Source organism: Calypte anna, chromosome 2 (genome assembly GCF_003957555.1).
Source record: "Calypte anna isolate BGI_N300 chromosome 2, bCalAnn1_v1.p, whole genome shotgun sequence".
Lineage (NCBI taxonomy): Eukaryota > Metazoa > Chordata > Aves > Apodiformes > Trochilidae > Calypte > Calypte anna.
In genome coordinates this window covers 47,558,171-47,582,293 of record NC_044245.1, presented here as the reverse complement: position 1 = coordinate 47,582,293, position 24,123 = coordinate 47,558,171, and the positions used below count along the sequence as shown (strand labels likewise).

The 24,123-nt window shown below is 37.6% G+C and overlaps 1 protein-coding gene across 1 annotated transcript in view; it reads left to right on the top strand.

Annotated features, from left to right (window-relative positions):
* Nucleotides 1–233: 233 nt before the first annotated feature.
* POU6F2 (POU class 6 homeobox 2) overlaps nt 234–24,123 on the top strand; it is a 305,013-nt gene continuing 281,123 nt past the window's right edge. Inside the window, exon 1 of the mRNA XM_030445663.1 lies at nt 234–338. Coding sequence (XP_030301523.1) covers nt 234–338 — 105 coding nt within the window. The remainder of the gene's footprint in view (nt 339–24,123) is intronic.

Genomic DNA, 24,123 nt, shown 5'->3' with positions numbered 1-24,123 from the left:
ACAGTAAGTGTTTTGTCTTTGGTGAGTAGCTGTTTGTCTCACTTTATTTACTTGGTATTGGGTATTTGTCAATGTCATTTCATATCTGCAGAAAATTCATACGTTCTATGGAAGTATGTATGTGTGTGAGTGTGCTGAAGGTCACATGACTGTTTCATCCTATTTGGTGGAGCAGCTTGACTTTTTTTCCCTTGCTTTTGGTGATGGTTGTGAGTGCAGAAGTTGATTGACAGATGCATGCCAGAAACCCCCATTCTCCTTTTCAAAGACTACATATGATGGATTGCGATCTTTCAGCTCAGCAGGACACAGGGACCATGCAAGCTGTAATTGGTCAGGTATGGAGTCAGCCATTTCTCAACTCCCCTTTTATTTTTTTTTTTTTTTTTTTTTTTGTCACTAGGGTCTAACCATATGATTCACATAATTCATATTTACAGTACCATCTTTCTATCTGTATCTTCAGCTACCAGCGAGTGTAGTACTGAAAGTGAGAAAGGGAAAAGAACCACAATAATTCAGACAGGGAATCACTAGTTAAACCTAAAATACCATGCTTTTCTTCTAATAAACCTGGTTTATAATTTAGTCTGAGCTTTGCCAAATCAATCTATTTATTAATTCACTGTTATATTTTGTGTAAATGTGCTGAAGTAGAAGAACTGAGGAGTGAAAGTGTTATGTTTGCTGGGGAGTTGCTTTCTATTTCTAATGCTGTGCATTATTTCTATATTGACTGTATTCCTGTACTACAGGCTGTGGATTTTTTTTCTTTTTCTTTTTTTCTTATTTTACTCCTAACCCAGATAATGTGTGATTGAGCTTGGTAAATGTAGTAGTCTTTGCTGCTGCAGAGGGGCAGCCTGCAAATTAAACACTGCCACAATCTGAAAGGTCCAGGTGGTCTGCTCGTGCTTCCTAATGCAATCCAGCACAACAGCTTTAATAAACAGCTCTATTTAGTTCTCCCTCCCTGTATCGAGGGAAGTGAACTGGTCTGGGGCTGCTGTGATGAAATGCCAGAAGAATATCTCTCAAAGGCCTCACAAGCTGATTTTTAGAGCTTTTCCGTTTTGTCGTCTTTGTCTTCCAAATGGGTCAGTGAGTCCTCTTTCTGTTTTGTGATTTCTGATAAGTCTGTAGTTTTTATCTGTGTGTTTTAACCGTGCTGTTTCTAGCTTTAGCCAGAAGAGAGTAGAATCATTGTCTTTTCATTTGCTTCAAATAATAAGCTGAAGTGGGGAAAGAAATTAAATTATTTTGTCTTCTTGTACAGGGAGGGCTGTTTTCCTATGAATGCAGCTAAAGTCAGATGAGGGTGTCTGTTTTTCGTTTTCTAACAAAATTTTAAGTGCTCAACACTTTCTCATTAACCACTGACTTGTAAATCGGTCTCTGGCAAAGGATATTTTTTGAACTCTGAAAAGTTTGTGGTTTTTTTGCATATGTTTCCAGTGTACTGAACGCATGCTGCTGAGGTGATGACATAGTATTTGTGTTTCCTATATGTTGATACAGTGGTGAAAATATACACATCCTACACACTGTTTTAACCTAAATTATGGCAAAGCACAGAAGTCCCTCAAAGCACATGGTTTATTAATACCATCACACAGAGTAATGCATTTCTGTGTTGAAAATGTCAAATATGTAATACCATGTTTACCACAGACTTTTATTGCTTTAAATATTTTAAAAATAGAAGATACATTTTTTATTAAAATCCCCCAAACATTAAAAGCTTTCTATTAGGTTTGCTTATACTTAAAAAGTGGGGCATGCTTGCCAGTATTCTATTGTGTGAAAATATGTATTTGAGAGTGGGTTAATTACCTTTTTTTTTTTTTTTTTGTGTAAACTTGTTCAGTCTTAAAGGGATATATTTAATGATTGTAAGGCAGATACCACAACAAGGGTTTGAGGAAGTACACTTAACAGAAAATATACCTGGAAACCTTGAAAAATTTCAAAGCTTATAATATCTCTTTACTGTAACTTTTGCTTTAGCATGTAGGAAAAGTGTAAGTTAGCTATTTTATGTTTAAAGCTTTGTAGGTCTCATAAAGTGGTTTTGAGGCTGGAAAGGGTATGAACATGGCTTTTTGTGTGTGTCACATTCTATATTTCATTAATTAAAAAAAAGTTCAGTGAATGTCTGGAAAAATGTTTATATCATGTGTTAGTGTATTTAATTTCCTAAAGATCAATAACAAGAGAATGTACTTCAAAGAAAAATACATTTTGCTTTTTTTGGTGGCTAACTTCTTTGGGATCTTTTATGTCAGAATCAATGGATATTATTATTGTGCTACTTACTATGTTTCATGTTTTATATATTTTTTTAGAGGTGTATGTGTGCATATTTATATAACTTATATGTAATTGTGCACATCCAAATGTGTTCATAAGTCCAGAAAATGCTCAAGTATTTTTTTGTTTTGATTACTTATCCAGTTTTTGCTTGTTATTAGCTACATGTGAAGACAGAAAAAATGTTTTTATTTTTTCAGATAAAAATTAATTTATTTTCTAATTGTAAAATAAATTAGTTACTTAAAACTTGGGAAGCACAGAGCAAGTATAATTACCATATGTTGCTGAAAATAGACTTTCTCTCTGGACTCTAATGCTCAGCTGACAAGAGAGAATAGCTAACAAATAACAAACCCTATGCCATAAAATCTTTCCCTACTGTAAGTCCATTTTTAGATTTGCGTCTTCAATATATGTATATATTTTAGAAGAGACATTAATTTTCTGATGCTGTTGTTTTACGAGAAGTTCTTAAGAGTCTTTATTAACTTTTAAATCTCCAAAAGCAACAACTTTTATATAAATGCTTATCATTTGGCCTTCTTATTTCAGAATTGTATTTTCCTCCAACTGTGAGAACTAAATTTTGTCTTGACTAATCCTGCAGATGTAGCTTAAATTCAGTCTTGTTTGCTGCTAATGGAGTGTGAACTTGCCTAATTAAAAATCCAAACTATACATGTATCTCTGCTCCAATGGAGATCAGAAATATTAGCAGTTATTGTAGTTTAAACACTACCCTATGTATGACACAAAAGTAATATCAGCAGCATGCTGATTTAAAGGCATTTTCAACACCAGCTACTTGTACATCATTAAATGCATTTTCCACGGGGTTTTTTGGTTTGGTTTTTTTGTTTTTTTGTTTTTTTTTTTCCAAATTTATCTCCAATCACCAGTGCCCACAGTGGCTCCCACTGGTGAGTGCAATGGTAGGCAGAGTGCTACAAACCTGACCATTAGCTAGCACCTGGGTGTGCTGGCACCAAGGTGTGGAATTGCTTGTGTACCTTCCCTCTGGATCTTTCCTCCCCCAAGCAAGCAATTAAACAGCCAAGTACTCTGACGAACAACCTCCTTACCTAGCGTGTCAAGATCTAGAAGCTCATTGCTCATTGTGATTTTGATTCATAACTGGAGTGTTTGGAATGAAACCCCGATCCCTGTCAGCAAGAGTCTGTTGCATCCTCCCATGCAGCCTGAGCCATAATACGCTTTATTTCCTCAAACGTGTTTTGCTCTTAAATAAACTATTTTAGCTGGAGTTTTATACCATATTCCTTATATGTCCCGAGGCTTTCTAAAGGAACAGGTAAATGAATCATTAAATGCATCATCTAATTACTCCAATTATGATGTATTTTCTCTTCCTTGTATGCTTTCTGTACTGTACCATTCTTTTTCTTCCCCCATCTTTTCTTTTCCTGTTGTTTTTTTGTTTTGTTTTCTTTTTTCTTTTTTTTTCTTTTTCTTTTTCTTTTCAACCTCTCCCCCCCTTTCAGACCTGAGCTTGTGAGTGACAGGTTAGTTCATCAGCATTACAGCCCTCCTGTTTTTGTCTCATCTCATGCAGACAGGTCACTGTGTCCAATCACCCTTCTGGCTCTGCTGTCCCCAGGGGAGCCCGGGCCAGCCTGCCATCTTGATCCACCGGCCTGAGGGCCCGAGCTGGCTGCACATTTCTGTGTTCACTGGTTCTAGCAAATATAGTAAAACAGGGAGGGGAGGGGGGGGCAGCTTAAATTAGATCTCTGTAAATGGAGAGGAACTAAATTAGGTAACATTCTTCTTAAAATAAGCAGGCGCTTGCAATTATTACTGCTGCGTTTGAATTCTCTTTGTACATTTTAGCCGTGTTTATTTTTTGCATGTCAATGGTATCCTCTATGTGATCTCATCATCTAGTAAAAGCTATTTATGCAAGGGTAAACATACGCTCTTTTTCCATAGAGAGTTCTCTTCTGAAGCCCAATTTATGAGACTGATACATTGCTGCAGCCAAGGTGGGTCTGGGTCTTCCCGTTCTATGCTTCACTCTCTTGCTTTTTAAATTCTGTTGTTTGTGGGGGTTTTGTTTTGTTTTGTGGGGTTTTTTGGTGTTTTGTTTTATTCTTGTTACTGTTTGCTTGTTTTTCCCCTCATGATTAACAAAAATAAAGCAGGGGAATAAATGTTTCAGAGAAGCCACTCATTTCCATAACTCATGGGTCACTTTTCAGAAGTTTAATGTGTTCTTAGTGTTGTTTTGTCATGCAGATCAGTATGTATCCAGTTTATTTTGTACCAGATCAAGATCAGATCTATAATCCTAGTTTGTCTAAAGCAATCTTTAAGTGATACTTGTTGTAGCAAGGAAGATTTTTTTCTCTTGGAATACCCACTTCCATCTCTAATGTAACATACAGAATGAAGTGCCTATAACACACGCAAACAGAAAAGAACCATATTATACATAAACTTAGGATCCACTTTAAAATATGGCAAGGAATTTGTGCCCTTTTACTGAAGTTTGGTACAAATCCTGTTCTCTCTAGCAAGAATTAGACCCATCACTGTAAGCATGACTACTTGCATAAGTAAGGTCAGACTACTTGTCCCCTTGTCTGCTTCGTGTATGTCCAGCACAGATGTTGTTGTCCTTTACAGTCACCAGCAGTTGTTTTCTGTAGTTTGCAACTGTGAGAGAAAGACTTACGGACAGGTACACACTGATTGTTGTGTAACAAGAAGAATCATGCTTGAAAACTTCAGAAACATATTTTTTTAATATTCATGAACAAGTTGGTACTCTGAAAATGAAGCACTCCGTCTCCACAGAAACCCCCTGTTTTATATGCTCTCTAGTGTACTGTGTCCTTAAGAGTTATTATTGTAAAGAGATGCAGGAATGTGCCTGTAATATTTTACAATATAAATATTTGTTGTAGAGCAGTTTAGATCTTGTTAATTTAATATATGTAAATTCTTTGGTCTTGGGCCTGGATTCCAACAAAAGAATGCATTTCTCTGTTGACTTTTGTTTTTACAGCAGAAAAGTTGGATTTATAAAATTTTCATTCATATTTAAAAAGATTTTTCTTGTTTTCACACCAAAATTGGAATTTAATTGAAATCAGCCCTCTGGAATATCTTTAGTCATTTTTTTTTTTTCTATTGAATGTCTTTTCAGTTCTGTGTTACTCTGCTGTCTCATGCTAGTTTGTGGACCAGGCCAATTAAGAGGTTCAGTTTTAAAAAAAGCTGTGATTTACACTCCATGTATATTCACTATTATTCTAATTGTAGGAGAAAAATAAGTATGTCAGATGACCTTTAAATTGGTAGGCGAGCTACACTGGTCCAGAGATGTAGATTTTTATCTTTTGGCAATGCATTTACATTCAAGTACCTCTTCTGTGTTTCCTAGATTCTAGACTGATAAACTAAATACCAATCTCAGCCACTTCTGTATGTACAGTACATAGGAGTGACTGTGCTGAGCCTCTTATCTTACTTGACCTGTAGCTCTAACAAAATTTTTATTTTATTGTCTGATCTGAACTGCAGCTCAAATGGAAGAGAATCAAAGGACAATCAAAGACAAATTGTACATATAATTTTCAACACTAAAGGAGGATGTGGTAAATTATCCTTTCTTTTCCTGTGATTTACATCTATCAGTGACATTTGCTTGTAATGGTTGTTCTTACTCTGAAATTGAAAAAATGGCAAAAAGAACCTCAGATCAGTCAGTTCTGAACAGATGCATGTTTATCTCTGATTAAACTTAACAGGACTTAAACATCTACTTAGAAGATGGTCAGCAAATAATTTAATCCTATTTAAGAAGTCTGCAGACACTAAATTTTTAGGTGCATAGTGGAATACTGAACTCAATGGGACTCCTCACACAAATAACGCTTTGCAGGATCTGGTCCAACTTTCCTATTGAGTAACTGTCATTGCTAATAAATACAACAAAGCTTGATTTAAATGCCAGCTAAATAATTGCTATGCAAACTCTTTAGTCGTAAAAGTCAGTTCTAATTATGAAAGATAGGAACTCAAGGCTCTCGAACACTTTTATTTTTTGAGGATGTCAGGGCTACAGGTAAATGGACTGTAGCTTCAGGGTTTTTGTTTTATCATTGTCTTTGAAACCTCTGTGATATGTTGGACTATTTCTTCAAAAGAGAAAGATTAGCTGTTGATATTTGCTGCTGATTCTCTGTTGTCTGGTAGTGCTGTTCCATAGGAGAGAGCTTTATCTAACTGTTAGATCAAAATAAAAATCTGAAGATCAAGAGACTGTTCGAAAGTTCTAGCCATTTTTAAAAGTGGTACTGAGAGAAAGTTTAAAAAAAAAAAAAAGAAAAGAAAAGCAGAGAGGAAAACCACCCCAAAATCTTTATTCCTAGCTATGCTTACATGGTAAATGAAATACACTAGATTTTCTTTAGATGTTTAGAATAGATTTTGTTGTTACTAATAAGCCTGTTTTTTCTGTCTAAGATTGGTACAATTTCTATATGCCATGCTACATTGCAGCAAAACTTGGTCCAACAAACTTTTATGCATAGACTTCCTTTTACACACATGAATGATGGTAATGGGTGTCAGTAACACTGGTGCATGTTGAAGAAATGTGTTCCATAGATCGTCACAATTGGATCTTGCTCACTGCTGTAGTTGCACAGCTGCCCTATGCCATTTGCTCATGTAAAATGTGGATTTACAGGGGAGGACTCCTGTGAAAACTGAAGGATCTTGTCTTTGTGGGCTTTCCTGAGCCACCTTACTGCAAAAGGAATCCAATAATTTGATAAGCAGTGCTGAAAAATCTTACCTGTGAGAATAATTTTTGATCCTGTGGTATTTCCAGTGAGTGTTATCTAAACTACTTGATAAATATAATCTATTCCTATAGGTAGCTTTCCAGAATGGGGCGCTGAGCCCACAGATGGGGAAGGGTACTGCAAAGAGAAACAGATCCTTAGGCAAAAGAAAATAAAAGTTAGAAAAAAGTTTCATGCTACTTCAGTCACTGATTCCATCAAGTAATTTTTATTTTACATGTTTCTAGCATTTTCAAGGATCTTAGACTTGTGGGTTTTTAGAAGACACAATCCAGTTATGTAATGGCACTTCCAAAAAGGAAATATTATAAAGGCAACAGTAAAAGACAAAAGTGTTTCTCCAGTCACCCCCTGCTATGGAAACAAGACTTTCAAGCAACAGAAAATAACAGGTTTTTACGAGATAATTAGTGAAAGTCATGTTAATAGTATTACACAACAGCTGCTGTTAGGCATATTAGAAGAGAAAATTGTGTATCAAAATGTTGCCCTTTTCCCTAAACTGTTTACATCTCTAACTGCTTTTCCATCTACTAAGCCAACTTGTGAATCTCTAACTCTGCTTTTATTTGAGCTTTCCTTGCGTTTCATTTGCAATTAAATATGGAGGAGCTGTTTTGTTTTTTTTTTTTTTAAAGCTGGAGGCTCTAGCCCATTTCTGGAAGTCATCTTGGGTGTGTGTGTGTGTGTGAGTTAAAATAAAAACATAAATTTGCAGCATAGACTAAGATTAAACCAAGCTAAGACTGCAATAATATTAATGACTAAAATGTTTCATATCCTTATTACAAGCGTATGTCTTAAAATCACATTGTCTCACATCAATGGCAGACTAGCATCAGCTTCTATTTATTCACAGTATAACTTAGTAAAACGTGTGCTTTTTTATTGTTATTATTATTTTATTTATTTATAGCAATAGAGAACTGTGCCTCATTGATACTGAATCCAGCTTTAAAAATAAAAGAATTACTAAAAATGAAAATAACTGATAATGTTTAAGTCTGCCAGTTCTGAGATTCTGTCATGATGGCTACAGCTGCTGGTACTTGACACTGTCAAGTGCTGAATGCTTTGAGACTCTTTGACTTCCCACTGTCTCTGTTAGGAAGGACTCTTCTAGTGGGGCCCAAATGTTTTAAGTCTTCTTTGAAGGCAGAATTGGGTCCAGAAGCATGTGAAGGGAAATTTCTCATTTTGGTTGGTTTTTTTTTCCTGATTAGAGATTGCTAATGAGAAAAAAATTGACGGTTTTCCTATGAAAACTGTTCTGCTTAAAGTGAAACAAAACAATGTGGAATAAAGGAGAATTATGATGCTCTAGGGAAATAAAAACTATCACAGGATTCCTGGCCATAAGTCTTACCTTCCCTTCACCGTGCCCATCCCTTTCTGTGTATGAAATGAGCTTCATATTCTTCAAATGGATTATACAAAGCAGAAATAATATCTGCAAACAAGAAGTTCCCAGTCTTTTGAAGGGAATATTGAAAGTTGTGGCAAATGTAAAAGTAGCTTCTAATGCAAAAGAATAAAGCAGAGAACATCAAACTCATTTCACTTAGTGTCATTCATTGTGATTTATCATTATAGTCAAGGCAAACTGATCTCAAAGCTGGAACAATTTTGTCTATTAAGAAGAAAACAACAAACCCAAAAACCAGAATGTTCCAGCTTTGCTCTTATATCCTTAGGGTTGCAATATTGAATTCAGAATTGGGAAAGCTTAATCTTGCAGCCAGATTTGACAAGATGCTGGTTGAGCAGTAGGCAGAAGTGATGGTTTGTGCGTTGTAATGCCCATAGTCAGAAATAAAGAAAAACAAGAAGATTTATCCAGAAGTCTGGATGCACTATTCACACCTGCTCCAGCTTCTCACCAAAGTAGGCAAGAAAACCTATGTGTGCAAGTTGGTAAGCAAAGCTCACAATTTCAAAGCCTGATAGAAGACAAATTAGAGTTCTCTAAAACAGCGCATGAAGGTTTGCAATAGATCTGGACACAGTTATCTTTTGTTTGTTTATTTTAGTTCTTTAGTTGGTTATTTGAAGGGTGATCATGAAATCATTTAAGTATATCCATAAGTATCCCCTTAGACTTATTGAGAGAGCTCACATCAGCAGAATATTATGCATTAGACTATGTGACAGTAAAGGCTTGGATACAGTCATATACAGCTAAAAAAAAAAAAAAAAGCTAGTTCTTTGTCTCTGCTCAGTTAATCCTGAAGAGTAGGAATCCTGGGGGAGGAGCTGGCAGGGGGGAGGCAGACTGGGTGTAGGCAAAATCTTGGAGGCTGCATTTCAAATCTTGGAGGGGTCAGCAATGGGCTAATAGGCAGGTGTTTGGAAAATGAGGCCTGGATTTTGAATTGTTAAACAACAAAAAGGGCTGAAGACCGTAGTTTCTTCCCCGGAACATATTGGTTTCTGTTTATTTTTTAAGTTCATGCTGGATTCTTAGACACACGAGAAATTGAGAGTTGCCCCCTAACTAGGGATTTAGAATGACTGTAATGAATTTTAACCCAAGAGGCACTGTGGTCATTCAGCAAACCTTTGTTCTATTCTGCTCATGTCCTTATGCTAGACCCATCACTGCAGTTATTAGATCTCAAGATTACATTCTTTGATCTAGTGCTTTCTAAATCCTTAAACCATACTTTATTTATTTAAAAGGTTATAGACAACATCGGATTGGATTGTAAAGTACCCTTTGACTCTTTCATGAAGGACACAGTAGAAACACATGCTGCCTTCTGACCATGAAGCACCAGAGCATTTTACTGAATTAAGAACTGCACAAAGATTTATACTTTTATCTGGCCAGTATGTTGAGAAATTTTTTATCTCATTGGTATCATGATGTCATTCATTTCTGATACAACAAACATTAATTAGTGTATGTGGGTGAATTTCAGTTACTCTCTAAACTAGAAAAAAATCCCAGCAAAGTAGCCTCATATTTCTCTAAGAAATTAGAAGTACTTTAAACCTCAAATAGATGGTAAAAATTTGTATGTTTAGATGTGTTCTTGGGGTCTCTTTTGATCTGATGTTTGCCAGAATTCTTCACAAGCAACTCTGTGGAGCTAAACACAGCTACATTAAGGTAAACATGATCACCAGCAGCTTTTAAGCTTGTTCCATCAGACTCAGAAGCCCTTACATGAGCAAATTTACCAGTGAAGTCTTCAATGCTTGATTAAGTATGAACTGTGTGATGTGACTCCCAAGTTAACCAGCAAGAAGGCACAGAAAGCAAAAGAAGACACTAAAATTGAGCCCAGTGTGTTCCATTCTGACTGATATTAATTATATGGTGTTTAAACTGATATCTTTTTTTCTGGAGGGGGGGATTGTGTTTTGTTTTTTTTTTTTCCAATCAATCCTGCATGGCAAACTAAAAATTCTCATGTAATTTCCTTTAATTCTGGAGAAACCAAGACTGAAATTGGCACCTGAAAAGAGAAATTCAATTTAAAATAGCTATTACTTTTTCATTTTTTTAATGCTTGTGTTTTGTTATTATTCTTTTTTTTTGAAGCTTGGTCCCTGGAGATAATAGCCTGATTCTGCTTTGTACTGAGACCTCTTTAAGCCACCTGGTGGTACAGACCAGCTCTAAAGTGGGCGTAAAAGTAATTTATTTATGTGTAATTCAAAGATCTTTTATATTTCCAGAATGGTGGGGAAACACCATACTTTAAATGTGAATCAGGACCATATAGATGGACTGGAATTTCCACTTTTTGCTCAGACAGAACTTAAAAAAGGAATAGGCAGAAATCAGTCTGGGAGAAGAGAGAAAGAACTAAGCCTTATTCAGCTACAAATAGGTGTTCGTTAACATCCACTCTACACAGCAAAATAGATAAGGTGAAAGAGCCAAATCCTGCTTTGCCAGACACCATCCATACTTTTGCTTGCAGTAATGAAAAAAATGAGAGAGAGGGAAGTGTGCAACAGTCAAATCATGATAGTCAGTATCTGACAACACAAACAAATCAAAACAGAGGCTTTTTTCTCAGTCACACGTGTTATGGTTTCAAATGGAGTATGCTTAAAACAAAATACTTAATCTAATTAATTCTTTTTTTTATGTTTTCTTTTGATTTTGGTTTCAACCCCATGGGCTGCAGCGTTGCTGCTTGCTGTGACACTTGACAAAGATCTATGTCTCCAGAGCATTATTAAGTTAGTTTACCTGGATTAGTGAAAAAGAAAACAAATGAAATTCATAGGAATTAATGTCAGTTAAATTCCCTCTTTCTATACTTTATAATGCCAGTTGAATTCTTCAACTCTAAGTCAAAGGGTGAATAAAAATAGCAAACAGAGAAGCAGCAAAACAAAGAATGACAATTATGCTAATGGAAAACACCTTAACATTTAGTCAGACATGAGAAAAGATATTTAAATAGCAATTTAGGGGTTGACCCAAGAGTTTTTGTAGAAATTTTGAGATGCTTGCTACTCTTTTTTTTTTTTTTTTCCATAATCCCTTTTAAACAGGCACATAGGAGGCTTAGGGGATTCTGTGAAGGCTGTAAGATATTTCTCTCTTTCCTTCCCCATTTTGTGAGAGCCCAAGGGAAAAATATTGGCAGGGCTTTTAGAACCTTCTAATAACTAAAGCAGCCCAGTATTTCCTATCTTAAGAACTTTGCTGCTGCTGTTAGCATTTTCACCTGGCTGGCTACCTCTTCCTGGATACTTTTGAAGACAATTTCAGCTAAAATATTTCAGTAGTTCCTATGAAGGATAAGGAAATATGGGATAGTTTAGCCCATTTTAAAGTCACCCCATATTTAAAAGCAAAACTTGGAATTGGCTGAAGAGAGGGAGCACTGTGTCAGAGATGTCTCTTCTGGTGTCCTCTGGTAAGCCACACATTTGTGAGAGAAATGTAGTTGGCATATGTTTACTTAGCATCTCTAAACAGCTACATCCCCTAAATTTTCACAGAAATTTAAGGTGTGAAAGGAACCTCAGAAAATCATCTGAAAATAGGCAGGATCAACTTATCTGAGTCACTTCTGAAAGGTATTTGTCTAAGTGATTCCTGAAAAATTCCAGCAGCACCAGTTGTCCAGTATCCTGGTGCTATACATTGAGTTTAACTATACCTGCCTTAGTGTGCACTGGTAGAAGTTTTCCTTTTACCAAAAAGAATCTCTCTTGCTCAAAGTTAAGACCATATCTTCTTTTCCCTTTTCGGGTTATAAGATTATTTCTGTCAGCCCTTGGATGTAGTGAAATGAGGCAACCAGGTGCCACTAATTGCCAGGGAGTGAGCATGAGCTTGTGTCAAGCCCACCTGTGCCTGATTAGGGTGGGCCCCCACTGGGCATGAGCAGGACCAGGGGGCCAATAAAAGGTAAGACCTAAGACACAGGTGGGCTTGACACAAGCTCATGCCACTCCCTGGCAATTAGTGGCACCTGGTTGCCTCATTTCACTACACTTGGAGACCTAACTTTGTCCATCTTGGGAAATGGCAGGGATGGCACCAGGGACCTTCCTTCTTCTATGCACTCAGTGACCACCTCCTGGGTGAGGAGGAGGAGGAGGACGTGGCATGGTTTAAATGAAGATAGGACCAGAGTCAGAGAGGACAGAGGTACAGATGCAAATAATTTGAATTTGGTGAATTTGAGCTTGAGGGAAAATGTGAGGGATGGTAGGGAAGAGGACTTGGCCGGTCTGTGGGTAAAGTGAGGTACGAGGAGCACTGGAGAGGGAACAGGGCCTACCTAGGCATAAAGACAGAAAGAGAAAGGCTGTGGGGCAGGTTCCCTCACTGCTCAAAAATTTCTGCTGGCAAATCCTACTGGCAAAGTATCTCAGTTTTCCTTTAAAAATATCAAGGCAAAATATGAAAAACGTTGTTTGTACTGTTAAGCTACGTAATTAAAATGAAGTATTTGTACAGTCATAATTTGTTTTCCTTGTACATATGTATAATAATAGACACTTTAATTATGTAAACAATCACATATGCCACACATATTAGTTTTCTTTAGTGTGGCCTCAGTATTTTCACAACTCCACTTAAGTTTCCATAATAATATATGACAATATTTTATTATTTTTTAATTCCTACGAATTATATAAAGTATATATATGTATGTGTAGATATACACACGCATGCGTATGTGTGTATACCTTTGTTTTGGGGCAAATTCCAGAAAAGTCTTACTTGATTTTAAATGTTTAGGGGGCTTTAGATTTATAAAACTTCTAAAGACTTTTTAACATAGAGTTTTTAAATAAAAGTGAGTTTGAATGCAGCACTCAAACTCTTTACCTACAAAACACCAAACTGAAACATACATAATTTTTTTCCTCTATTTTTTTATCTGAATGGTGAATTTTCATTTGCAAAGGAAAAATTTGTCAGAGATTATGCCATTAATGTTTCCAACAGAAAAACCCCATCAACTTATCCAGCGGTTTTGCTAGAACAGTGATTGACATCTATATTTTTATATATATAGACATGAATCTTTCTACAAACTAGAAACATGAAACCCCTATAATAGGTGATATTTGGCTCTTAACTCTCCATGGCCTTAATTAGTTATTTACAATGCTAAAAACTAAAGCATTGCAAGGCATTGTAAAGCCAAGTGCTTTTTCATTTCAAGTGTCTAATACAGTTCCTTTACTGCAAAGTAAAAGGTTTGGGTTACTACGGAGAAACAACATTGGATTATCATTTGAAGAGGTCTAATTGCTACTTTCAGCAGCTTGAAGCCACTTTAATTCCTATACTACACCAATTTTATCTCTAATGGGAGGGGATAATTTTCTGAAACTTATTTAGCTTTTCTTCAGTATTATTTACAATTGTGACTATAATCTAATGTGTGGTTTAGTAAGATCATGCCATCATACTGAGGAGCTGGGAATAGGTACTTAGTACAAACTACTTATGAGGGGCAGAGTGATGTGCAAAGCAAAAGGGATAATTGCCAACATGGAGGTGTGAAAATATCAGGGTTAGAAGAAAGGGGGAGATGCAGGGTGGAAGGAAGGCATGGTAGATAGAGAAAAGGTGCTTTGGTAAAGCTAAGAATTTAAATTATTTTTAATAGGTTTGTTACAGTTTTATATATTGATTTAGTGGTAATAAGTACTCACAAAGGCTGAAAAATTAGGACTAGTACCCAGGATTAACCTGTGGCAGAGAGCTGTGTGAAACAGTTGTGTACAGGAAGACTGGGGATTATAAAACTACGTTCATGTTATATCCTTTCACTTCACCATTATCCATTCAGCATCTACTCAGATCAAGTTTGGGGACGCATTTTACCAAGTGTCATCAAAGCACGGTTGTGGTAGTGCTACAGTAACATGTGAGGAAGGTGTAAAACCAGGGCTCAGTCCCATGACATCCCTGTTCTTCATCGATACTTTGCAATACTTCTAGCTAATACCTGCATTAATGTTAATCTGATAAATTCCATTCTTATGCCTTAATTGAAGCTAGATTGTCATAGGAATTGCCTGGTAGCAAACCATCAGTAAGGCTTGGAAGATAAAGTTCATATTTTAGGCCCCCTTTGTGGCTTTCATCTGGTAAATGTCTCCCCTTCAGGCTAAAAAAGAAAAGACCTATAATTTAATTTAATCAAGTTTTACTAAAATAACAGTATTAACTTTTTTTTTCCTTCACAAATTATCTGATAAAAACAGGTTTCAGATGCAAGCTCACATTGGTATCTGGGGCATGTATGGGTATCACTGAATCATTGTTTTATTTTCTAATCCCACATCCATGCCCTCTACTCAGGTACAGCCACTGCTGGCATCTGAAAAAGCAAATGCCAGGCAGAGAGACTCCAAGTTCTGTTTTTCAGCTAAAAAATGGCACATGTCAGATGTGTAATTCCAATAGGTTCATGCAATGAAGTGGAGAATATGCAGCAAATTTTCTAGGGAAGATTTGTTTTCAGAACTCCCAGTTTCGCCAGTCTGTTCAGGCCCAGAGATTTAACAAAAGCATTTCCCCTACTGCTTCTTTGTCACTAGTAAGCTTAGTAACACCTATCAACCTTTTCAATTTATATAGAAGATAAAATAGATAGAAATGGCTGGATCTTAATTACACAAGGACATGAGCTGCAGTGGAAACCAAGCAGCACCCTTCCACAGGGAGACACTGTCTGTAAGGTCTGGGGAGCAGGGCTGGGCACCACCAGCCAGGGCCCCATCCCTACAGCAGTTGAGCGAGGCAGGTCCAGGGTGGCAGGCAGGGAAGGAGGGAGGAAGGGCTAAGTCCAGGTGACATGCCAGGATATGGGGCCCATGGCAGTGCCATGAGGGGGCTGTAGCCCAGCTGGCGTGTTGCTGGGGTTAATGGTGCCGTGGTCAGGGTTGGAGAGGTCCCAGGTGTAGCTGCTCAGGGCAGTTAAGGTCTGGTATTTCCTGGAGAAGAAGCTCTGAGTAGCTGGGCAGTAGGATGGCTGGGAGGTTCTGGTCCAGCTCTATAAAGAAAAAGCTGTGTGGGTTGGGGAAGGGTTTGGTGTGCTGTCTGTAGTTTCTGGGCCTTTCAAACCCAAGATACTTACTCATGATAAGCCTTGATTTAAGGCTAAACTTTTGTCTTGGGGAGAAAGTCTCTGTAAGGTGGAGGAAGGTAGGCTGAGGGAGCAGAGGGGATGCATGTATGCCCTCTATGTGTGAGAGCCTTTAGGAGGAGCAGAATGTGGTCTCCAGTTGGTATTCTGATGCTGCTGGGTGACTAGTGTCAGGCTGGTGAGGTGATGCTGGGCTCATCTAAGAGACCACTGAAGTGGATGGCTGCAGAGCTGGAGGGACCCACAGGGGCATAAACACGGGCTATTTAATGCCATGTCTTGAGGATGCTTCAGACTCCTGCTGCTCTTGGTGGGGGTTCCTGTTTTGTGTAAGTATCACTGTAGCTGTGGGGACAGATGATGTTTCTGTATCTGTTTATGTATTGTAGCAGGGCCTGTAGTGATAGGACAGGGGGTAATGGTTTTAAACTGAAAGAGTGTAAGTTCAGACTGGGTACTAGGAAGAAAATTTTTATTAGGAGGAAGGTGGTGAAGCACAGAGTGGTGGAAGAAGCCTCATTCCTGGAAACATTCAAGGTTAGCTGGGATGGAGTTCTGTGCAACCTGATCTACTTGCAAATGTCCCTGTTCCCTGCAATGGGGTTGGACTAGAGGATTTTTTAAGGCCCTTTCTAACCCAATTCAATTACTGAGGTAACACTAATGTTGGATTAGAGGGTGTTTCCTAGTATGCATAAAATAACCAGCAAAAAATCTTTGCTATTTTCTTTAAAGTTGTAAGGTGGTAAAAGCAGATCAAGCATGATCACAGCATTGCTGAGTTTTAATTTTCAGATGAGGTTCTCTGTACTAGATCCATGGGGAATGCTGAAGAAATCGTAGAATTTTTGTTACATTGCAAAGCTAATTGCATGTGGAGTGTAGGCAATCTGAAGTGAGCAGCTGGAGCCTATTGCACACAAATTATTGGTCAGGAAATATTTGGGCAACTATTATTGAAAGATTTGAGTAGTTTCCTAAATTGGAGTTATGAAATACAAATCAGAGATCTATGATAAAGACATAGCCCGATCCCCAGCATGTAGTTCATGTTTGGAAAAATTGTTCTGTTTATTTTTCTTTGTTTTGGTAGTGTTTGACTTTCCCATGGATTACTGTTGAAAGGCTGGAAAAACAAAACAAGAAAAAAACCCACAACATGAAACCAGTTTCAAGACTGAATTTTATGGTAGGTGGAAATCTTTTCTTCAAAGAGGAAAAAATAGAACTTTATTAGAGAGCTTTGAAAGCTGTTTTTAAAAGAAGTAATAAAGAAATAATTATTTTTCCAGTGCAAGCAACAGTACGGGTTTCATATTTTTTTATATTGGGTTCTTTTAATGAACAGCCTGATGGTTTTGACATTTAAGCAGGAAAGATGAGACAGCCAAAGCTTAGGGATTCATCCTCCACCTCAACTCTCATAGTACTAGTTGAAAAATTCCTGTTAGGCTTAACAAAGTCCCAGTTAGGGGAAAAAATGAATTCTTTTAAAAATCTGTCCTTTGCTGTGCTGTACCCAGCACTGCGTTGCAGTATTGCTAGCAAGCTTTCTTCTCTACAGAAAGTGTGTTAAGTTTACTACAATTAGCATTCACTATGACTGCTTTTTTGCTCTGTACTTGTAGAGGACTTCTACATCAAAGGGGTTTATTCTCAGATAATATGATGTCAGCACATCTACATCTCTCTTAAAGATAAATCTCTCTTTAGTGTACTTATATATTCCAAAGTGTTTTACAAAAGCAACATTCCCCTGCTTCTGAGCCCTTCAGCTACCTGTAAGATGAAATGTAGTTGAGTCTGGTGATTTTACAAGGCAGTGTGTACATGGAAGTAGAGAACATGCTAGGAGTGGAGTTGAAAGCAGTGCAGCAATTCCAGTGGTGGTTGAGCAGGATATTGGTGGTGCTCTGTGGGAGGTGTCCATTGATCTCTGGTAGGCCAAGAGAGAGAGAGAAAAAAGTAGCTCTGCAGCTGTACTTGTGTATGTTGTTTTTTCACTATGTTTCTCAATTATAGAATAGATCATGGCTATAATTATATGCTTAGAAACACAGTTTTTGGCTTCTGAAACACCTGTTCTCATTCTTCTGTATTTCCACCAGGTGCTCTTTTCAGTCTAGGAGATTGTCCCCCCTCGGGTGTTTTCTCTATTGCAGATCTACTTTGGGTGGGTAACTTCATCAGTAGATGGAGCTCAGGTGTACCATCTCCCTTCATAGCCCCTCTTTCACAAGAGGTATTAATTCATTTTGTATTTGTTGCTAAACATGCTGCTATCAATATTGCTAACAGACCTTTTTTGTGGGAGCAGTCAGACCAAGTGTAAATACTAATTAGGGCCTAATCCAAAAATCTATTGAAGTCTGTGGCAAGATTCAATGTTCTTTGGATATGTTCCAAGGTAAAGAATGACTCACTATTTTAGTAGGGTTCTGGTTGGATCTGCTTTAATGATGTTCTGGTTACAATGTCTTTCAATGGGTGAAGCCCTGCTGAAGTCAGAGTTGCTTCTCATGTTCAAGGTATGCTGCAGTCCTTTGCTAGTGCACAGTTTAACCTCTGCATAGGCAAATGAGGTCGGTGTGGGAGCTGCCACAAGTAGGCTTCATGCAGTAGTCTTCTCTTTCTGCTCCTCAGGCTATAGGTATGTAGTTGACCTTATCGACTTGAATATACCTTTGGGATCAATGTTGAGTTGTCCAAATGTAATCTGATAAGCTTGAACAGAAGTATCATATAGGAATAAGCACAAGAGATGCAATAATTTTCTACAGAACAGCAAAGAGCTGTACTTCTGTTTGTTATACAACCTATGTGAATTAAGACCCATATTCATATAAAATTCTGGCTATGTATAAGCCTACAGACAGACACATGGAGTCCAGGATACTTCATATCCTTGCCTAAGTATAACACAATTGCACCTTAATGTGTTGATTCAGTTCCTCTGAAGAGAAGGATACTTCTTTTGGGGGTCAGATTTAAACACCTTTTAGTATTTTTTCCTTTCTAGTGAGAAGTCTGTATTTTTTTCTGTTAAAAAGATTGTTGCCGTACCAATGTGAATTTAGCACTTCTTCCAGTTTGTAGGAATTAGTATAATGTTACCTGAAAGGATTATGAATCATTGCAACTATTGCTAAGTGTAAATCATGAAAACTATCTCATAAATGGTATATTTAATTTTTAAATTCTCAGATTTGGAGACAAACATAAAACTTCAGCATCCTTCTGGTAAACTGGAGAGATGTTATACTTTGTACAATTACGTATTATATTTAATGGAAGAACTGCCTGGCACACCTCCATCGGCATAATTTAGGGAAACTTTTAAAGCATTTTCAATTTTCCAGATGTACTTGCATGTTTTATGGATCTTGTAATTGTCAGTCAGTGAGTTTCATCCTCCAGCCTATAATTATGGTTAGACTTTTTTTTTAAATGCGTGTCTATGTCTTCTGAGGGTTAATTTCTCATATGGCATTAATCTGCTTTGACTCCAGCATCTTAAAAATTATATGTCAAAGTCTGAGGCAGTCACTATAAAACCTTTTTTCTCCCTAAGTAATGTAAAGGACAGCTACAACTCTGAGATGTACTGGAGGGTCCTATTGAACTTGTGTGAGTAATTCCAGTTATATCTAACTGTGCCTTTCATTATGTAGCAGATATAAACAAAGAATTGTTTAAAAAAAGGTATTTTTGAAATTTTAGCTGGCAAGTAAATTCTCAGAAATTAATTTCCAAAGCCTGTGATTTTGGCTTGATAAAAAGAGTGTAATGTACCAAATTTGAGGGTTGGAAATGTTCCAACTCTACTTCATTAGAAGAGGAGGAGATGTTTCGTAGTGAAGTTCATTTATTATAAATAGTCAAAAGATATCTTTATCTCATATGAAGTATAATCTTGCTTAATTTTTATCTCCTGAATCATCTGGTATGTGAGGAGATATTTCCTCTAAAGAAGTTTTTAAAATACCATGAAATTAGAATTTTTCAGAAAACAAATACTGCTTGTCACGTAATTCTTACATGAGTTGAAGAGTAATTGGGAAGGGAAAAGCATCTTGCAAAAGAAGTTTGTTCTCAATGAGCTTTTACCTCTCATGTATTATTTAATAATAATTTATAGCCATTAATGATTAATATAGGCAATGTAGAGATTATTGAGTGGATGCTCCTGTTTTGTGTGTGGAGGCCTCTGTTTTGGCTGTATCACTTGAACCTCCTTTTGAACATTATTTTCAGAATTTGCCAAGTGCTTCATTTCAAAAAATTATGTCCCTTTGTGGAGCTTGGAACTGGGTTTTCAGGAATTAAGAATTGCTTGTCTGTCTGAAGTTCTGGTGGTGTAGTTCTCCACAGCAACAAATTCTTCAGTATATATGCATAGTGCTATCTGGGGTATGCTAGTTTATTGATAGCTAATAACATGAGCGCCATGGCTGCTGTAACATGTTTTGCTGTTCTTCTAAGCAAAGTGTGAAATTGAAGGTGTTGACTTTTTTCTAAGTCTTGTTTTGATGGGGTAACGTTCTATTAATAACAAGTACCGTGCATAACCCCCCAAAAACATTTTAAGGTAAAAATTAACAACCTTAAGCACTTTTTGGAAGGCAGTAGTATGCTAAGTTTCTTCACAGTCTAATGTTTTTCAACTATTGTAATTTATATTTCCATGCACGGTCCAGACTAAATTTACCTGGGTAAAGGACTATAAGTACTGGTATGCTTGCAAGCATCCCTTCCACTTAAATGTGGCCTTACCTTGTTCTTCTCTGGCTATCCACTGTCACACATGAGAATGTATATAGAAGCAGTGTCACATGAATCCAATGTGGTTCTGGTGATATGTCAGACCAGTTGAAAACAGATGAAAACATTTGGGAAAATTAAGGTGTCTACAGCTCAGGCTCTGAGCAGTGGTCCTGCTGTCATCATGAGATACACAGGCACAACTCTGACAGGTAAGTGACTCCATGTGGAAGTGTGGCTCTGACCCAGGTCCTGCAGGGGAGAGTGGTATTTCTCCTGTCTGGAACTAGGTGCTTTGCAATCTTCCTCCTCCCTTCATTCATGTCCCCCAGTGCTGTTCACACTGGTGCAACTTTTTAGTCTAGGTCTCTGCTGTCCACCTGCTCAGGATATAATGGGACTTTTTAACAAACAACAAGAAATGTGGCTGTTACAATTTGGTTGTTTTGCCATGTTGTTTCTAATTGCATAGCTGCAAGCAAAGGTTAGGGTCCAGCTTGCAATTGGAAGGAAGCAGCTGAATTGTAACTGAAAAATTTTTGGGGTGAAATTAATTTCTGTGCAGAAGAGCCATCTCATTAGCTACCTGTATGTGTGTACATGAGTCCACATAGACTTTGTAGTCATCCTCTACATGAGACAAAGTTAAATTCTGTTAAATCCTGTTTGAACTAAATACAAGCATGCCTAACTATCAGGTGACATATTGCAAGTTCTTGGTGAGTTTTACAGTATTGTCCCTGTATGTTTGTTTAGTTGTCATATGTTGGTTCCCAAATATCTTCAAATTTCAGCAAAAATCCATAAAAATCCATACAGCCAAGTGGTTCAATTCAAGCTTATCTACATGTTACAGGATAGGTTTAAAAAATGGATGATCACAAAAAAAAGAGACCCCTCTGCTTTAAGCCCAAGCAGCTCACTGTGATGCAAAAGAGAAAATGCTCTGATGTGTGAAACCTCTCTTTCTCTTAATAGAATTAATTGAAACCTCAGATATCAGTAAGACAAAATTACCAAATGTATTGCCTGATCATGAGGGATACTGTCAAGTGACAGACTCATCTGTAGAGAGCCTCTTCCACAAAATAAAAGCCCTCAACTTCATGAGGCTGGGGAAGGCCCAGACAGCTCTCGTGCTGGCAGCATGTTTGCTGTGCTCACCCTGGGGTTGCACCTCCCCACGCTGGTTCCCTTCTCATTGCAGTCCCTTCTTGCTCCACCCATCATCTGTCCTGTCTCTTTTTAAGAAGTTTTTTAATAAAAGATAGAAGGCCTCCTCAAGCTCTGTTGTTTGCTTCCACTGAGCTGCTCTAAGAGAGCAAAATGTCCAACTTTTGTAGCTCCTGATAACATCATATGTGAGAAGATTGAGCTGGACTAAAGCATGATGGTGCATATTGGAGGGCTCATCCATTATTGACTGCTAGCTTGTATTTTTCATCTGAACTGGGACAGATTTCTATCTGGGTGTGAAGAATTGCACAAAGCCATGCTTGTAGCCAACAAATAATGTACTAGAACCATTTACAAACAAAAGGTCTGCACTGGCATTAACTGCATTATTGCTATGGAGTGGTGCATATGAAAATCTGTGACATGGGTCTAGGGTACCCTATCGTGATTGGAGTGATCTACTGAACTTGAGTCTACATAACCTACAATAAAAAGTTTGCTTGTGCTGTAGAGCACTTAAATAACTATATAAAATTAATATCACCAAATGGGGGGAAAAAAGCCGGGTTTTTCCTTTCTCTATTTCATTCCTATCTTTTATTATTAAAATATAAATGTGGGTTGTCTGAATCCCAGTAATATTCTGGCTGCTGCATGCCGTGCTATTAATGTCCAAATATGCTTTTCTCCTGGGATTCTTCAGTGCATAACTGAAAAGTGGCATGAACTGGGCTTTCTCTCTCTTGAATTGCTCTTGAACTGTTACTTGCCATCCCTTCTCATTCTACTGCAGTAAGCTGTAGCTAAGTTGCCTATCTCCATATACTTCTGGTGGTATAGAGCAGCATGATATCTCAAGTAAGGGGTTTATAATTAAATTTTCCATCATGAAGACTCTAAAAAGCATTTGTGCTGTATTAAAGCTATTAGGGAAAGTGTAAAAATTCCTTAATAATGTGATACCTGAACAACTGGGAGCCATTAAGATTATTATAACATGGTAACAAAAGTGTCCTGTGCAGTGGCATATTAGGTAGGACTGGTGTCTAAGGCATTCTCCCATTAAGCACTGGTGCAAAGGGAGAGGGAGGTTGTTTGAAACATGGTGGTCTGTATTGGATGGACTGGAGCAGAGATGTCTGCAGAGAGTAGACTGGGGTGAGGTAAAATGATTAAAGGGTAATGCTAGAGTTTTATTTCACTGTTAACTTTTTCTCACCATGCATGCTAATTATACTGATTAATGAGAGAAAAGCTTTCTTTGGCAGTATCGTCATCCCGCTCTGAGAAAGTAAAAGGCATCTGCTAGCAGGATCTTCTTTCTTGTATTTGTTGAGCAGAATGTTCATAAGTGCAGTGAGTGCTGTCTGTTCTCACGCCATGAGTTCTCACCATCATCTCTGCCTCCATTCAGAGAAAGAATTGGAATGGTTCTCCATCTTTGTTTGCAGCAGAAAAGACTCAAGGTGAGAGAGAGAACAAATCCTGTAAGGCAATTCTGTCACTCAGCTCATCTTCATAATCTTTCCTTAGCTTCCTCTACCTTCTAACCCTGGTATTGATCGTGTCATAGGCTACAGCAGACCAAGGCAGGGGGCTGAAAACCTTTCCGAACAGCAGTTGCCAGTCTGCCTGTTGCAGCTTGAAGAAGAAAAGCATGCTGTGAAAACAATCACTGCATTTGCTTTAGATCTAAGTGATTCCAACTAGGTCGATGCTTCATGCTGATGTGTTGAAAACATTTAAAAAATTTCTCAGAGTTTGATTTCAACTGAAACATTTCAGCGTGTGTCTGACTCTGAAGTTGTTATTTCTCACTAATGTAGCAGGCAACTGGTTTTTTCCACCCTAGCACAAAGCAGTAGGGAAACCGAGCCTGTGTCTAGATAGGTTTGTTTTGAATGGTTTCATGGGAAGAGGAGGTTTTGGATTTTTTAATAAGCTGAGGTTCATGCTAATTGACTTTAGAGGAGTCGTAGTTTATTTCCTGAAGGTGAAAAGGTAATCACAGTTTTATGGAGTGTGAGTGAGAGTATAACTTAGCTGCTTTTATTCTCTGTATTTGAATATTCATTCAAAGGCAAGCTAGACCATTCATAAATACACAAAGAATATTTTATTTTCTTTAAAGTACACAATACTTTGCAATGTTTTTGCACTCAATATTACTGGCCTGATTCTCTCTCAGCTTGAGATCACAGAGCAAATGAAGCATTGCAAAAGGAAGCTATCTTCATCCAAATTAGCGTTTATTCAGTTTCCAGGAGTGGCAGGAACCCAGGACAACATTTTCTGTGGCAGGTGGTAGCACAATTGGTTTCCGAACTGCTTGGAATAGACCCCAGAGAAACAGAATTTGCTATAGTTTCTCGTACTGGTTGGTTTGGTTTGCACATGCTCTGCAGTCACTAGAGCCTGTAGGAAGCTAAAGCAGGCAAAAGGCACAGGACTGA